The sequence below is a fragment of the Cupressus sempervirens genome, chromosome 4 (genome assembly GCF_028749045.1).
Source record: "Cupressus sempervirens isolate cs-2001-9-10 chromosome 4, ASM2874904v1, whole genome shotgun sequence".
Classification (NCBI taxonomy): Eukaryota; Viridiplantae; Streptophyta; class Pinopsida; order Cupressales; family Cupressaceae; genus Cupressus; species Cupressus sempervirens.
Genome location: NC_143121.1, coordinates 633,954,553 through 633,972,560, shown reverse-complemented (window position 1 = coordinate 633,972,560; position 18,008 = coordinate 633,954,553). Strand labels below are relative to the sequence as shown.

The 18,008-nt window shown below is 33.5% G+C and overlaps 1 protein-coding gene across 1 annotated transcript; it reads right to left on the bottom strand.

Moving 5' to 3' along the window:
* Positions 1-7,597: 7,597 nt before the first annotated feature.
* LOC149562835 (uncharacterized) lies at positions 7,598-12,039 on the bottom strand. Its single transcript, XM_089826287.1, has 4 exons — positions 11,937-12,039; positions 10,584-10,726; positions 8,741-8,965; positions 7,598-8,648 (listed from the first exon to the last, which is right to left on the bottom strand). Exons 2-4 carry the CDS (start codon positions 10,647-10,649, stop codon positions 7,968-7,970), a joined length of 972 nt encoding a protein of 323 aa, XP_089682413.1. The 5' UTR covers positions 10,650-10,726; positions 11,937-12,039; the 3' UTR covers positions 7,598-7,967.
* Between the last annotated feature and the right edge of the window lie 5,969 nt (positions 12,040-18,008).

Below are 18,008 nucleotides of genomic sequence, written 5' to 3'. Positions count from 1 at the left end.
AATTATTTTCAATAAGAATCTAGATGGTTTTGGGTGGAAATGGAAACCTACCCATGGAACTTCCACTTTCTTCTCCACTTTTGTTCTATCTTTGAACCTTTGAAAGAAGAATGGTTGGAAAGATACTTTATGAAGGAAGACATTCTGCAAGACCGCTCCCTGAGGGTCACCATCAAGGACCTCCGAGAGACTTTTAGGATGGACTAGAGTCCATTAGTGTTTATGATGGTTTCTTTAGTCTACTATTACTTTTTGTAGAACTTTAACATTTTTTGAGTTTTATCTTAAGACTGACTTATGGACTATGATGTCTTTTAAAAGTTTATAGTTATATAAAGAAAACTCTAATGATTGTCGTAGCTTGGCATTGGAATTTCTAATGCTTGCTAGAGCATGCATTAATTGTTTATGGTTTTTCTCACTGATAATTACTTTAGATCTTATTTATGTTTTGAGGTTCTAACTTTCTTCCATGGTCTACAATGTTTTCTGATAATTTTATTTAGCTATGCTCAAATATGGTGAGGATATGCTTCCTAGTTAATTTTATTTCAAACCAAGGTATCATAAACCTTGGCTGATGGGTATCTCTCTACTTTTGATATCCTATTTGAGCTCCAATATTGATTTCAGCCTAGCTAGTATTTTAGCTCTCTAGCAGTTGTTATGTCTATCCTAAAAAGCTAAAAGGAGTAGGATTTCATGCCCTAAATTAATGTCTTAAAAAAGGTAATTTGGCTAATTCATTTGGGCTTGGCTCTTTACTTTTTCAGTTATATCCTTTATTGTTGATATCCTAAGGTTGCATTGGAAATGTCTTGACCAATTCTTTTATGTTGCTATTGTAGTTGTTCTTAGTTTTTTGTTGTGGCAAGTGATTTATGGCTTTTGGAAGGACAACTCCCTTCTGAACTCTTCCAGTTTCTCCCTACTTTTGTAATTTTCTACATTTTGTTCTATAACAAATCTCTATATGAGGGCATGTCCTCTACAATTCCTTGTATTTTCCTAAATATTGTAATAGAGGGAGTGCCCTCTTGAAGACCTGATATGGGCACTTGTATGTATTCAGGGCTTTGGTCCTACGCATTATCAGGGGTTTTTCTTTACCTCGTTCTTTTTCCTTAGAGCATGCACTTGAATAGGGTACATTGTAAATTTTTTGATATTAGTAAAATGGGCAATTGTCTTTTATCGATAAAAAAAAAAAAAAAGATATCAAAATCTTTAGAATAGTAAATAAAATATTTTTTTGTGAAATAAAACAAATTTGTATTGATTGAAAATATATTTTTTAAATTTTAATTTTGGCAATAAAACCAAAAATAATTGTACTTTTTAATGATTAAAATATACAATATAAATTATTTATTTTATTAAATAAAAATACAAAAAGTTGAATAAATAATATAAGACTCCTAAATCTATAAAATAATAAATAAAACAAAAACATCTACTTTTTTATTATTTTAAAATTTCCTTAAAACTATGCATAAATCTTGTCACGTTTTAAACTTCTACCAATAAATATAGAGTTAGAGTATTTCAAATAACCACAAATTTTGAAAAGACTCACATACTAAAAGGTATTTGACATATTTGTATTAATGAAGTTCAAATTGGATTTTTAATTATGAGTATTTTGATAGTTGTCTATTTTGTATAGTACTAAGTATCAATTGTTCATTCAATATATTGATTACTATTGAAATGGAACAATCACTGCAAGCACATATATTCAAGATTTGTGAGTTTGTGTTTCAAGGTCCTTTTAACAAACCTAAGATATTTTGTCAAAGACAACTTGTCATTTGGTAATATCTACCTGTGTTTTAGATTGCAATAATTTTTTGGTTTACTATGTGGTATGATTTTAGGTTCAAATTAGCCCTCTAAAGAATCTTTTATTTTGATAAGTAATTATTACATGGATGGTTGTTTTTTTTAGGTTTACTAATATTTACTTTCCTTGCTTTTTGAACCTTTTGATCAACATTTAATGAATTTGTATGTAGAAAGTTTCATTAGCATCTCTATGATTGATATCAAAAGTAGATTGTGATAGGCACTTGGTTTATTTGAGCTAACTTCGATAAGAATAAATTTTTTTAACAAATGAGTGCCTTTAAGCACTGTTACTCTGATTTTTTTCTTCTTGTTACATCTACAAGTTTGCAATTATGTGGAGAGATTATGGCAATTGGTCATCAAAATATTTTTCATACCTCCTTTGAGATGAAGGATATTTCTATGTCCAAGATTGGATAGCAATATGTGGGAAGGGTTCACTCGACAGTTCTCAAAATATTAAACCATCAAGAGGGCAGCTACAAAACATGAAAGGATGCTTGGGGTTATGCTCTAAATCAATTTTTTTAACCCGATAGTTTGTTACTTCCAATCATCAAGTTTCTTATGAACAAAGTAAAGAGTGTTGAAGCTTTAAAAATAAAATCGCTCTTGCCTCAATACAACCATGACAAATGGCGAGGGAGACAACAAGGCTTTGTCTTAGAGGCATCCTTCAATGTCACAATGAAGGAGAATGGACTTGATCCTCCCTATAAATTTGAGAAGCAAGATGGTGCATGGTAATTTTTCCTATAATTTTCACTAGTCAAGAAGGTTGAGATAACTTTCATTTTCTTGTTTCTTGAGTTATTGGGTCCATATGTCATGACAAGAATCTATGGTAGAGTAACTTATTTATTGGGAAACTCTCTTTTTCATGCCATAACTATAGGGGCCACGAAAGCTCTTTGATTGGGGCAAATGATGCAAACAGTTGGAATTACCTAGATAATCTATTCAATTTTACACAATTGGGCATATAGGTAGTTAAGTTAAAACATGTACAAATCTACTTATCAGCTATTTCCTTGAACCTTCTATGGTGCAAGTGCTAGTATTAAATTAATGTGGAGTGTGATGGTGTGTGTTAATGCTAATGTAATTTTTTTTTTAATGAGAAGCATTCTACAATGACATGAGTGTGATGATGGGAATGTGTTAATGTTAACAATTATTTTTTAGCTAAAATTTGATAATCACCTACATGTCAAAATTTTAATATTTATTATATACATAATACATTTTTTAAAATATTTTAATATTTTCTAAAATTATAATTTTTAAAAATATATATTATAATTTTTATAGAAATTAAAATTAAAAAGTATATAAATATAAATATTTTTGAGTGTTGTAAATTCAATTTAAACTATTTTTTAATTGATATTTCTAGAGATTTCTTTATATAGAATTATTCAAGATATCTTAATTAAAATTGTTTAATCATTTTTATCGATATTTTATAAATAATTTGTTAATTGTAAAGTAATTAAATACATTTATATGAGTGTACAAGATATGTTAAATTTTATTAAGATGATTCAATAAGATAACACTTGTGATCTATTCATTCATAATATAAATTTATTAAGTTAAAATTTTGACAATGTTTAAAAGAAAACTACTTTAATTCTTTAAGGATGAGATTTCTCTACTAAATTTTTCATCATATATTTCAAATTCTCTCAAATGATTTATGATCCCTTAAAATACAAGTGAAACTATCATCCAAGCAATGAAAATCTATGACGAGCCCCCAAAACATACATTTCTTTTAAATAATTAAATAAATAAATACAAATATATAGTCAAAAAATATTAATAACATACATACAAATCAATTTAATGTGATGTTATTTATACAAAGCTAGTAAATTACAATTCCAAGAAGGTAGGTGTATGTTAAATATAATAAAAATAGGATGTCTCCTCAATAAAATGAGAATTGTAGGTGTATGTTAAATATAATAAAAATAGTATGTCTCCTCAATAAAATGAGAATTGTGACAAATAATTCAACTAGAATATTAAAAAGACAAAATTCTAATATTTTATAAGGAAAAACTATCTTATCCTTTTAAGAATTAGATTCTTAAAAACGACCTCTAATAGAAGTTTTCATCATACATCTCATATCCTCTCAAATGACTTATGATTTATAATTTCTTTATCCTCTCAAATGATTTATGATTTATGATTTCTTTAAATATGAATGACCCAAAACAATCATTGAAGCAAACAAAATCTGTATGACTCCAAATATAAGATTATATTATAAAAACATTAATAACATTCAAACAGATCAAATTAATGTTATATTTTTATACAAATAACTTTATAATACAAAGTAAATTATTAAATTACAAATTAAAAAATTAAAAAAGATAGAAAGTATTTTATGATTCAATAAAACTATATCTTCTCAATAAAATGAGAATTGTAATTACTCATTCATAACATCACACAAATTTGTCAAAATTGCATTGTCTAACGGAAAACTATCTTATCCTTTAAGAAAAAGATTTTTATAATGCGCCCAAATAATTTTATCATCATATATTTCATATCCTCTCAAGTGATTTATGATTTTTTAAAATATAGGGGACCCAAAAGCTATTATCAATTCAATGAATGACCCCATCATCACTCAAGTCCTTGAAAACAAAGATAAAATATTGAATCATATCTGAGCCACGCTTGACCGTATGAAAAGAGGACAGAGGAGGAACATCTTGAGAGTGGTGACGAAAAGGTTTCATAGGTTGCATATACAACAGTATGGATATTACACATCTCCGTAAACAAAAGTTAAAAAGGTCCGTCCCCGAGAAAACGCCTACAAACAAAAAGAACAGTTTCCAACGAGTCAAAACATGTCGTATTGTATAAGCAAAGATAAGGGGATAACAACTTTATTGGTGTTCCGACTTAAGCCTCGTAGATGGCACGTTTGTTCAGGAAAAACATAAAAGACAATATTTTATATTACGTGGATTTGGGTCAAGATGACAGGTGTATTGTCAGATGCCTTCCATGGTAGGCAGACCAGATGGTAACAGAATCCTTGTGAGTTGATCCTTATCAATCAGTTACAAGATTCATTGCTTTATGCATTATGCAAGAAACAACCTTTAAGCTCGGGCTAAAACTTATGCACAAGTATGAAATGATTCTATGCTATAGAAGAAAGTCTCTAAATTGAAAAAGAAAAAGAAAAAGTTTTAATTGGATGTTTTTTCAAGGAAATAATATTGAATTAAGTGAGCTTTTGGAGAGGTCTATTTTTCATTTGTATGTGCCATCAAGTGTACCATTCATTCTGATGAAAAATGAATGAATTCTTGTAAACTACTACTTTAAAACATGTATCAATGAAATACATAATTAAATTTCGATATCATAACTTCTTACTCTTTAAACTGATAATCAAAAATAGAATATTTTTGCACCCTCCAATTAAAAATGGTTTAAATGGGACTAGCAAGCACTCAATAAAGATTAAATTCTAAATAATTTCAAGGAGGAAATAGATGATAGATAAAATGAATTGAGAGGTCAGGTGTATTTAGAAATAAGGGAAGTGTGGACATTTTTGTTGTGGTATTGTAACAAGGTTTGTGATATTAATATTTTGAAATTGAATAAAAGATATAAGATTTAAGATGACTAAGAGATGAGAGTTCTGGGATCTAGAATATTTGTGCAATTCTATTACAGCGCACAATCTTTTTCTGGGAGATTGATCTTCAACTCCCAACCTTTGCTACTGCCCACTAAGAGTATACTTGATATACCCTTGTGTGACTATCTGATTTGTCTTAGTATTTGAAGACATTCATATGCAATTAGACATATCCTAGAACATGAAGTCACTCTATATCATTTGCATTACAATAAAGAGGCATTTATCATTGAAACATTTCATTTTGAACACTACAAGTGTTAATTATTGTTAGTTGGACAGCTGTTATTTCTGACCCGGAAATAGCAGCACTATTTATGGGTAGCTTGGACAGCTGTTCGTCTTTATCTATGAATAGCGGTTGTATTTATGGGTGGTTTGGACAGCTGTTTGTCCACTTGCCAAAAATTAGTAAATGGTTATTATTTACTAATTTTAGTGATTCCTTTTGGACACTTTGCAACCAATTCTATTATTGGCTGTCGAGTTGTCTTAATCTCACCCGTTGGTTAGATTTAATCTCGGTCGTTGGTTTACCAACAGGAGTAGTATAGAAAGGGGTCATTGGGTCATTTGGACAAGAAGCATTTTGGAGAAGCAGTTTGCAGTGTTAGCAAACAGTCTTGCAGTGTTAGCAAGGGCGCAGTGTTAGTGCAGAGATAGCAATGAGGAATATCAACGGGAGAAATTAGGAGGTTGTCGGAGTTTTGCCAGTGTGAGGCAAGGAATTTTGTATCTCTTGATTTGCTGAAGTTTAATATAATTTCTCATCTGTAGAACTGGTTTTCCCTTAGGGGTTTTTCCAAGGACAATTTGTCCGAAAATATTGTGTTGATTGTGTTGCGCATTTCTTTCCGTATTTTAAGTGAAGTTGCAGTTGTATTATTTTTCAATATTAGCTGGGAATTTGTTTTCAGCAGTTTAATAATCGTTTAGGATAGGATAATCAGTGACTGCAATAGTTGATTTTTCACAACAAGAATGCTACGACATCAAAACCAGCCAGCTTATAGGCAACTTCATGCTCCCTATATTCAATCATTAACTCAAAGCCATCAAGTAGATAAATCTTACAGTCCAACAATTTCCCTGAGGTACATTGTTTTTCAAGTCCTTACATGTAATAAAAAAACAAGGATTACAACAAATTAATCATAGACTGCCGTTGACAAAATCAGATATAGACTTTAGACAACAATTTTGCACTATTCAGCATCTACCCATGGAGGAATTTGGGTCGCAAAAAGTTTAAGTTACAATAGACAGCGTATTAATTTTATCAACGATTTGGAGATTCTACATCTTCTACATCAATATTTAAACAAAGCTATCTTTTAGTTTAGTTTAGTTTCCAAAGATAACACGTCTCAGTTTATCCCTTCCAACTCCTAAATTATTTATCGTTCGCATTACTTTGATTAGCCTAAATCAATTTTTGTTCACAATTTTATACAAGACACATCAAATTTACAGTCGGTGCAAGCTCCTACACATTTAAAATTTCCAATTGAAAAAAAAGAATATTGGAACATTCTATCAATTGTTCTTCTGAATTTGACCGTGTATTTTTTATGTCCAACATTTCTGATCATATCATCAGAGAAAGAAGAAAAGATAAGTCATGAATTTTCCACGGTATTCATTCAAAATTTTCAACCATTGCTTTCTGTTTAAAATTTGTGCAGTATCCATTCAAAATTTTCGAACATTGTTCTCTCTTTATAATTTTCCGCAGTATCTATTCCAATTGTGAAGTCATGAGCTGCGGACAAATGAAAAAGGCTATGCAAAAACTGGGCTAGGTAAAGTCTAGTGCTACTACCCAGAAAACCCATTAAAGCAAGTTCAACATCATAAATCCATTGTTTCTTTGTGAGACCCTGGCAAAGAATCCATTAGGGTAAATATAAATTAAAGGGAAAAATAACTTATTTGATTATAATATATAAAATGTATTTATAAGAGAGCGCATTCATCGTTTCAAACAGGTGGTCGAAAAGCACAAGGTTGTCACATTACCGACCTAAGTATATTGAAATACTCAAACGTAGAATATATGCAACATTAGCACAAAAAACTTCACTAGCAAGCCAAACATGAACCCTCACTAGCTCAAATTTTATTTCTTCTTTTTCTCCCAAATTTATTGTGAGAAACGGTCTTTTCATTTTTGCTCTCACATTTATTATAAGAAGCAGTCTTTTGAAAGACTTCTTGTGGGAATGAAAATCGCCTGGAACTATATACAGAACTTAGACTGGCTTATATACAAAAGGCAACCAGTTTACTCGGTATCCACTAATTTAAAAATGCTTAAACAAGCAGTTCACTATACTTTTGAAAGATGCAAGGCATGTGAAAAACTGGCTTGGAGACATACAAAAAGCTAGGTTTTCACACTAGAATGGAGTAAATCTTACACTAGTAAACCGTTCTACTTGCCTGCTTTCTCCTTCGGAGATGGCCCTCTTTTGGGGGAGATTATAGATGAGCCCATGTGCCAACTTGCATCAAAGAGCTCCAAAATTGGGTCAGGAGATTTCTCTACAAACTGTAATGGAACTGGCATACCTATTCCCTCTTCAGCCACCTCAGATGCCTCATTATCTTCCTGTATAATATTATCAGAATGTTGTTCCTCTATGGATACAACAGCAACAAGATTTTTGGTGGAAGGTTCTATTTTCTCAGGGAATTGACTATCATTACCAGCCTCTTGTGCAGAATCATCTATGGGGTCATGAGTCACATCCTTAGCAACAGTATCTTCTGGCGGAGCTTCCTTCACTTCAACTTCACTATGTTTAAGCATCCAGTCAGAGACCATCCCAGCAAAAGGACTCGCTGCTGAGCTGACTACACTTGCAATTGGACTCAAAAAAGGCACCTTCTCTGCCATTCTAAGCATTGCATCTGTTTTTCCATTCAATTCTGCTTCATATTTAACCCATAAATCTGCAATTGAACCAGCCACTCCCCTAACTTCAAGCTTATCCACAGTCATAACCACCATGTCTGGCATTTTCACGGAGAAATCTTCTATCCTTTGAGCTTTTTCAAACAAGACTGAAGTGGATGGTAAAATATATTCAGCCACATTTCCAATGAGAGATATCTGACCATGAAAATTCAATTCAGAGATTTCGTTAGGAATGTAGGATAAGACTAGAACCATAATGGTATGAAAAATGAAAACACTTATATTACCTGATAATCAGCTATGCTTAGGAGATTCAAACCCAAGCCCTCGACTGACGCAATGAAAGGTTGAATCCATGGGCCTAAAGTATCCTCTGTATTGGCTGCTAGCTGTCCAAATGGAAAGGGCAACTCTTTTGTTTTTGCACAAAGGAAATGTATGATGGTAAATTGTGAATGCCAAAAGCTGTAGAATAACTTTGATCTTCGACTGCATTTTTTCTTTGGCAGATCCTGGTAGAAAATAGCACGCCAAGACTAAAAAAATGTAAATACCAATCACGCTTGACAAAGAGAACTGCATTCACCACCACTGCAACTTTATAACAAGAATAAGAATATAGGACTTCTAGTGCTTTGTCTCTCCTGTTAAGTTTGAGTGTCTTTTAAAGAAAAAACAATCCTGCAATATCTATGCAGAGCCAAAATGCACCTGATTTAAACAATTTGTTTCCATTTATTAGTTAAATTAAAAATCACAACACATTTACTTTGTAAAAAAATTAATTTGTTTTAAAATACAAATAAACTGTCTAATCAATGCATTTTGGTGCCTGTATAGCCATTCCTAGAATTTTGCTGTGATAACTTTCCATTTTAGTTAGTGCCAACTTCTTAATAATTGATTTTGTACATCACTTTTCATCTTGTTTATTGAACTTTACAAGGTGCAATCTTTTTTAGTTGTGACATGGGCTATAATTCTTTTTCTTATAAAGACATTGATTCACCTCTACACACCTCTTACTCTGTCTCTGTATTAACTATTAAGTCATAGAATACCAATGCAATGCCATTTTCGCATCTCAGCATTTTGATTCAATGGCGGTACGTTTTGTTTAGTTTGGCTTCAATTTTGTATAGTATTGGTGTGCATTTGTAAAATCACTGTACTTTCCCGCAGAAAAACTAGTCTGCTTTGCAAGGAAAGACCTACTACACCTATGCCGGCCCATCCTCAAAGGTCCTTCGTTTATTCTTCAATAAATTCCTTTGCTTTTAGATTATTGTTCAATAAACTCCTCTGTTTTCTTAAGGTTTGCCTTCATTTTTGTACGGAACGGATGTGCATTTGTAAATACTAAAATCACTATACTAGTCTCAAGGCAAACTACCTTGCTTGCAATCAAAGGCATACTATACCTATGCAAGGTCCTCAGTGTATTCTCTAAACTTCTCAGCAATCTCAAACTTCCATCTAAGCATACGCGACTAACATTTTAGTGGGCACGGCAAAATCTTGAATCCTTGCTAAAGCAATAAATTGCAAAATCTTAAAATTAATTTATTTCTTTCTATTCTGGTGATTGGCTGATGGCTTCCGTCCCTTAAGCTTCTCACCTTTGTATCAGACTTTCATTATGCAATACCAGTGTGTAAAATGTTAACCATTTGCAAATTCATGATTACAGTTTGGCAATCATTTATCTCCCTATTTATCATTTGTTTGTAGATTATTTCCTGAACCATCTCCAATATAAGCTTCACATGCTTGAACTTATCTGCAAGCCATATTCTTCTACAGAGGTGGGTGTTGCATGTATTAACTATACCTGACTACATCAATCATCCATTTGGAGTTGTTTCCCGCGAACTCTATCAGTGAGCTCTAGGTTAATCAAATAACAGGTTCAAACCTTCAAAAAAATTATTTATTCACAATACAAAGAAGATAAATAAATCTAGATTTTGGAAAGAAAATGAACGGGAAACAGGCATAACCATGAAAAGGAAGATTTCAGTGCAAAAGGGCAACTACGAGATTACGCATACTATTATGAAACACTTACTTCCAATCATACTGAAATCTCATAAAACCCCAGAATAAGTACTCCAAACAAGCAAAGCTTACCTCAGAGCAAGGTGCGGACAGGTACTTCTCATGTGCCACCTTCGTAAACGGCGCTGCAAATTCCATCCTTTTGAACTATTTTCGTGCAACAAAGGAGGTAACAACAAGAAGTATTTCAGAACTAAACTTCACAGAACACGAACCTGCATCAGATCCATCCAGTTTCGACTTCATTAGGAATTTAGACCAGGTTAAAATCTGCACTCTAAATATCTCATTCAAAGTAAACATGAGTAGTCCAAGAAGTCGCCGTGTAGTATTAATAGGGTACACGCATAAGCGTCACCCAGATTTATATCTTCCCACCATATTAAAGAAGTTAACTCATCTAATATTACCAAGAACAGATATTAAAAAGAATAAGGAACCAGAAAAGAGGAATTAACTATTCACACAACTTAAAACTGTCAAGCTATTCACCTAGCAAAATCTAAATGATGGCCATAGGCATTTTCCAGGCAGTGATCTCAAGCTTAAACCCTGAAATTTCAATGTCTGCCGAGTTTACTACACGCGTCAGTAAAGACGAAAATTTATCCTGATGATTGATCCCAAGCATACTTGCCAGCTCAATATTCTTGTACATTTCTGCAAGATTTTTTCTCTTGAATATTAATGGATTGCAAAAGTTAGATGCCTCATATTCCCTAATCTTCGTTTAATATAAAAACGGATTCTATAAGATTTGTGTTAACATGTACCTTCCGCCCCTCAAAATTTAATGGCACCGACTTTCAAGCTCACAGTAGTTATCGAAATTTAAATTGTAATAAAATAGGATCTAAAACTACTAGGCTTTCCTGTTCAGCAGCAGTAATACAGTGCTCCTGCGTTTATCCCCAGAACAGAGATCTATTTGCAGGGAACCAACCTAGACCTTGATGTTCCTAGGTTTTTACGGTGTAAACATTTTCTGTGACTTGCCTCTGAGTTCACGCTATGATGTTTTTTTGGTCATAAACATTATATTTATTTGATCATAAAAGCAAAATGCGTCAAATTAATTGTCTGGTTCTTGCTCTTCTAATCCAAGATACGTAATCTCTATTTGCATGCTACAAAAGCTGTAAAGAAATGCTTTCTGAAGCCTTTAGCATTCTCAAAAAAATAAAAATATAAAAATCCATAGACTTTCAACCGTCTGCAGAGGATTTCTTCACAAACACGAAAAACATCCCAATTTTTTTTAATAAAAACCACGAGAAATCCGTATCTTTCAAGAGCTTGAAATTTTCAAATGCTTGCATTTAGCAGATTGATTATAAATTTAAACAAATAAACAAAAACTCCATTCCAGATTTCTTAGCCCACATAAAAATATTGAAAGATGAAACAAACAACAGAAAATATTACCTGCAATTTTGCTAGCTTGTAATTTCGGTGTTGTGCTTCTGAACGAGAAGTTTAGTATATGAAGTTTCTGGTGTAGAGATTTTGATAAATGTATCACTTGCGTAGAAAATGCTGAACTGAGAAGCAATATAAGAGGCTGAGGGAGCAAAGGTGAAATTTATTTTGTTTTGAAATCCGGCACGCATTTTTCAAAAAGCGTTAAATGAAATAGATATATCGTCGGCGCAACCTGAGTCGAGTAGGACGGTTGATTTCTAAAAGCTAACGTTTTTGTTTGGATGAATTTTAGAGGGAAATTGAGGTGCTTAAATTTTTAGAATTTTTTTAATTTTTTTAATTTTTAATGGAGGTCAGCATTTACGCCTAGTTTCTTTGGTTAAGAACCAAGGACTAAGGACTAAGGGGTATCCATTCCACCAAATTCGTCGGGGGCACGATCCCAACCTCATCCCTAATAAGGTGTCGAGGGGCCTTGCACTCAACAAGACTTGATCCTAGTGGGCTCTTTGTGAGCTTTTGATGGGGACACAACCCAAGAACAGAATGGACACAACCGAAAAGGGAAATTATATTAACTGAGAAAATAAGCTAGTACAAATAGTACAGAGAAAATAAACTTCAGAACATGCCCTAAGGGCTTACAATAGCATAAATATGGAGAATATTTCTCCTTTTAGCACCTCCTCTCAAACTGCACTCCGAACTGCCTTTTACAATGCCAGAAATCTCCTTAAATAGACCCCAGAGGGTTAAGGACTAGGAGTACATTCTAGAAAGTGCTAGTAGGCATCCACCGACCAAATAGAAGCTTCCGGAAGCTGCGTTAGAAGTCGGTGCAATTCTAGAAGAATCCAGAACGGTAACCGAACTTTCGGGAGGCATAACTTTTGAACCGTAGCTCCGATTGACGAACCGTTTACATTTTCGAAAAGCTCTCGAAGCGCTCTATAGCCCTATGGACAAGTTTCGCTCGTTCGCCAATTTTCAGCCCTTTTCGAGGTCATTTAATGCCCCTAACCTGACTTCGAAGCATTCTTAGGGGGTCTCCAAAACCTGAAAAACTGCAATAACTTTCAAACCATGGGGCCTTTTGACCTGATTCTTTTTCTGGAATGCTCTAAATCACAATTACATTCATCTGGTCAATTCACACCTTCTAGGTCACCAAAATGATGGCCAAATTGCATGCTCCTATTTTTTCGGGATTTTCAAACGCACTGATAGTGGAACTGTGAGAGTTGGAACCTTTATTTGACCCAAATGGGTATCCAAAAATGTAAAGACATGAAACAGAAACTAAATCTAAGTACATTTTTTTGCGTGACACAAGATTGCCCTTATACCTCTGGATGCTCCTGCATCAGCTTTTCAACTTCACCAATAGACCAAGGGCCTTTGAGGTCTTATTATGCATTTCTCAGTGTAGTCTAGCTTAAATTTTGGAAATTCTTACATATGGAAACAGCTTTGCCTTTTATGATGTGTGTTTTGAAAAAAAACTAAAAAATATCAGTTTTTAAAAAAATTGAAATTAAAAAGATTGACAAGTGTCAAAATGATTTTTATATCAAAAAATATTTTTAATAATTTTATTCAAGAAGCAAAAGTTCACAATCATGAGACTACCAACTCCAAATTATTGCTAAAAATTTGAACATAGCCACATGGAAATCTACTCTAACAAAATAGCACTTCACATATTAATATTTATTGAAAAAATAATATTTATATAAACATTTTAGGTTAATATTAAATTAGTTTAAATAAATATACAAATATTTGGGTCTAATTTGGATGTCGAGATTATTATATAAATATTAGAAATTCATATGTGAGGTGTTAGAATTTTAAAATCTATTAAGAGATTGGTGTTGATCTAGAACTTCAAGTGTGCTTGTAATAGTTTAGGATTTACTTTCTACATGGAGATGATTTACACTAGTGCAAATATTAATTGTTGTGTATAACACTCATTGTTCCTAAGTCTGATTTAATCATTTTTCACTAATCAAAACTTGTTCTTGTCTACACGTGAAGTGTTTTCTATATGGTAAGAAATAGTTGTTATTGACAAACATTCCTAAGCAAAAAGTCCACACCTGACAACTAAGAGGGGGGTGAATCAGTTGTGTATAAATGCAAGCAACTACCAAAATAACAATGTACAATAACAAGAAACCAAACCCCAAAACAAGACGATTTTTGTTTTCTAGGAAAACCCCTCATCAAAGGGGAAAACTCTCCTAGGGATGATACCCACTAGATATTTGCACTAATGTATAAATTCCGTGTTAAAGGATATAAAATAAGTATCATTTTTATATAAACTTTCTAATTTTCTATTAAGTTGTTAATTCTCTACTTTCTATTTTTCTTTGAAGTTGCTAAGGGTGCGGTCCCATGGAGGGGGACTTCCTAAAAACATTTAGCGGGTGCTACTGAGACTTTTTAGGATAATTTTAAAGTGGGAGGTCCCATGAATCTTGAAGTGGAGTTTATGCTTAAAAGTTTAACCTCCACAATTTATGGAAGGTGGCGGTCTCATGAATTGCATTGTTAATTTACATGACTAAATCATTTTAAAATAATATTGATAAAAAATTTAAAACATATTTAATTGACAAGTGGCAAACAAAAAGCCTAAGTTGGTGGGGCAATTTCTAGCCCCCCACCTTTTCCACCCGCTCAAATTTGCACCCTAAAAAATAGGGGCAACTATTTTTGAGCAGAAAATTCAATTTAATCCTGTAACATTTTTTGTTTCACTTCATGGGACCTTCCACTACATAAAAATAGATCTTGAAGCCCCCTCATGGGACCACGCCCTAAGAGGATGTTCTCATGTTGTTGTTAGGCTTATCTTGGCTAGCAGCAACTATGTTGAGTTGTCGTTTTGCACGATGCTTAACAACAAGAATCCTTTCGAACTCCTCTCTTGAAAAGTTGATTTGGGATCAACTCTAAGGTTCCAAGCAATTTTGCAACCTATTGGGATCCACTGAGTTGAAGATAAATGTAAGTGTTCACAAGGAGACCTTTATTGGTTCAAAACAATTTGGATAAGATGTAGAATTTGCTTGCTATTTCAAAAGAATAAAACACAAAAAAAAAAATTTAAAAATTGTATTTTTCTATTTTTATGATGAAAGCAATCTAACAATGCAACTATATGAATTCCTAAATTAACCAAGTGTTTGTAAAAGAAAATAACGAAGGTAGGGTAACAAGAAGTTTAAGAAAATAACATAAAAGTAAAATCCTAACTAACATAAACTACGAAAACAACACGTCTGTGAGTTAAGCCTTTGAAAAGATCGGTGGGTAACCAATGAAAATAGGAGCAGCACTTCCTTGATTCCGCTGATGCAATCATCGATGGAAATTCAGTAATTGTAAGATGTTTCATTTTTCATCAAATCACAAGGCCACAGAAAGTGCACTCATGCGAGACGAAAAAGCTATGCGAGAACAATATGATGATCTCTTCTCGAACTAAGTACGTCAGTGGAATTTGTAGACCCGTAGCAAACACCAGAATTAAAAGATCGCATAACCAGAACAATGCAATAAACTATTGGCTGAATTACAATTCACGAACATACATTCACAAAATATAACACACTTAGGCAAGAATCACTACACTCCAAATGCGAGCACCAATAGCATATATTATTGCATCAAAATAATGGCGGTCTGGAATACATATTACATTCTTGAATTTATAAGAAATCTTCTCCTCAATTTGTGTTGAGAGTGAGAGATATCTTTATGCAAACATATGCTTCTAAACTAATAAAACAAATCTATTTATGTACAAATTAACTATCTCACTGGTGCTTAATAGGACTCCATCCATATTTATATCATTAATTAGATACATGAGCCTTTACATGTCTTAAAACAAAGAAAGCATGAGAAAATAAGAAGAAGAAAGCCTTTAAATGATGTAGGAGTGTTTGGAAATGATAAAAATAGAAGCTCCATCTCCATTAGGCGCCTGTAGGAGTTAAACTATTGTTAGAATGTGTTTCAGATGCATGGAAAGCTCTAAATTTAGAACTAGCAGTTAACTGTCGATGCACCTCTGAATTCTTCAAAATCTTCTAGAACACCACTGAAAAAGCGCACCTATGTACCTAGCACACCTGGAAAGCAAGTTCAAAAAATGCAAAATTTCACTATATCAAAATTGAAATTCTAGCTTCTAGGTTTTGTTCCCCTTTATACTAGAGTTGTGTTTGGGTATTTGCCCTTGAATTTCTCAATGATCTCAGTGACTTGAGCTGCATCTGGAAAATCTAAGGCCTCATACTTATCCTTGACTTTCTTCCTGTAGTTTCCCACCTCAATTCAAGTCTCCGCAAAATCTCTGAGTTTCACATCCAACTCTAATAATGCTTCTTCCGTTTTGAATGCCTATCCGATGTCATCATCATTAGAAGCTTCCTCAAAAGTTTTCTGAAATTGCTCAACTACTACCTCTACAGCTATTAACTTATCCTTAGAATCATCTTCAAAAATGTCTAAACACACATCACTATAATGTTTCTCTGCCTCCAAAATTTGCTCTTGGATTTTATCCTTGAGCTTATGAATCTTCGCTTGTAATGTTTCTATTACTTTATTGCCATCTGCAATTTTCTCTATCCAATAATCAATTTTATCTAACTCCTCTACTATATATACTTCCATTAACATCCGATACCTTTGGCCCTTGATTACTTGTAGTGCTTGCAAGTCTTTGCCCCAAGTATGTACTTCATCCATCAAACTAAAATCTTGATTCAAAATGGTCACTAGCCTATCCACATTATCCTGCATATAGTGTAGCAACTTGAGATTTCCTTGTATAATTGGTACACCTTTCTCCTCATAACTTTCTTGCCATTGCTGACAAGCTTTCAAAGATGGATCTAATCGGTTTGCACCCTCGTCCCTTCTCTCCAGTGTTGCGTTCAAGGTTTCCTCAGGATTTGAAAGATGTGAGGGACCAACAACTTTGCTTAGATATCCTTTTAGGATCTCATTTTGTCTCCAAAGTGTTATCAATTCTGCCCCATCATGTTCCAAGTGCCTAAACACTTCTATAATTCTTGTTGTGACCATCAACTTAGCAGTGTTCAACATAAGTTTCCAAGCATGACCTTTCTGATCTAATAATCTCTTGGAGTTAATTCTTCAACATTTTTATGCAAAGGAGGGATAGCCACATGAGCAAATAAGTCCTAGTTTTGATCACTAATGATGAAGGCTAATGTTTGTGCATCCTTTGGTGGTGACTTAGGTTTCCTTGGAACTTCAATTAATTCCATCCTATCCTCTTCCTCAATGGTGAATTGATGCCTTTTGTTTCTAATGACCTCTTTTCTTAGTCATCTTGGTACATGCTCTATCGGGGTTTTTTCTTTCAAGGACAAAGGAGTTTGCTTTGTTATGCTCTTTCCCTTATCTCCCATTCTGGAGTCCTCTCCTTTTGTAAGAGATCTACACCAGGAGTCTCTGTGTCCGTGGAGTCCATAGTCCTTACCTTTGTGTCTTGGGAAGCCTGCTGAGGGTACTCACATATTTTCCCTTCCTCTGACACTTCATCAGCGGATGCTTGTTGTGGCTCTTCCCCTTGTTCTACTCAAACTTTTCCTTCTTTAGTATTTGGAGGAAGAGGGGTAGTCAATCCCTTGTCTACAGAAAATGTAACATGAAAGGGCATCAATGGAGTTGCTTCGGGTCCTTGTGGCTCAGATGGCAATTGACTCCAATCCTCCTGTTGAGGTTGATTAGTCAAAGTATCCCTTATTTTATCTCTGACTAACTCAATGCTGACAAGCATGAAATCAAAATATGACATCTAAAAGACATCAGTGCCCTCAACATCTTGCTCGTCTATCCATTGTTGTATTTCATCCTCAGAGGTTGTAGACTGAATGGGTTGCTCACAGATAGATGGCGATGTGATTGTGGAGCTTCTTCTTCGTTTTGATTCCATGGCTCTTGCGAGACAAGTACTCCAGTTCAAAGGTAGGTTATCCTCTTCATCCTCATCATCCTCATTTTCCTCTTCTTCTGGGGTAGCTT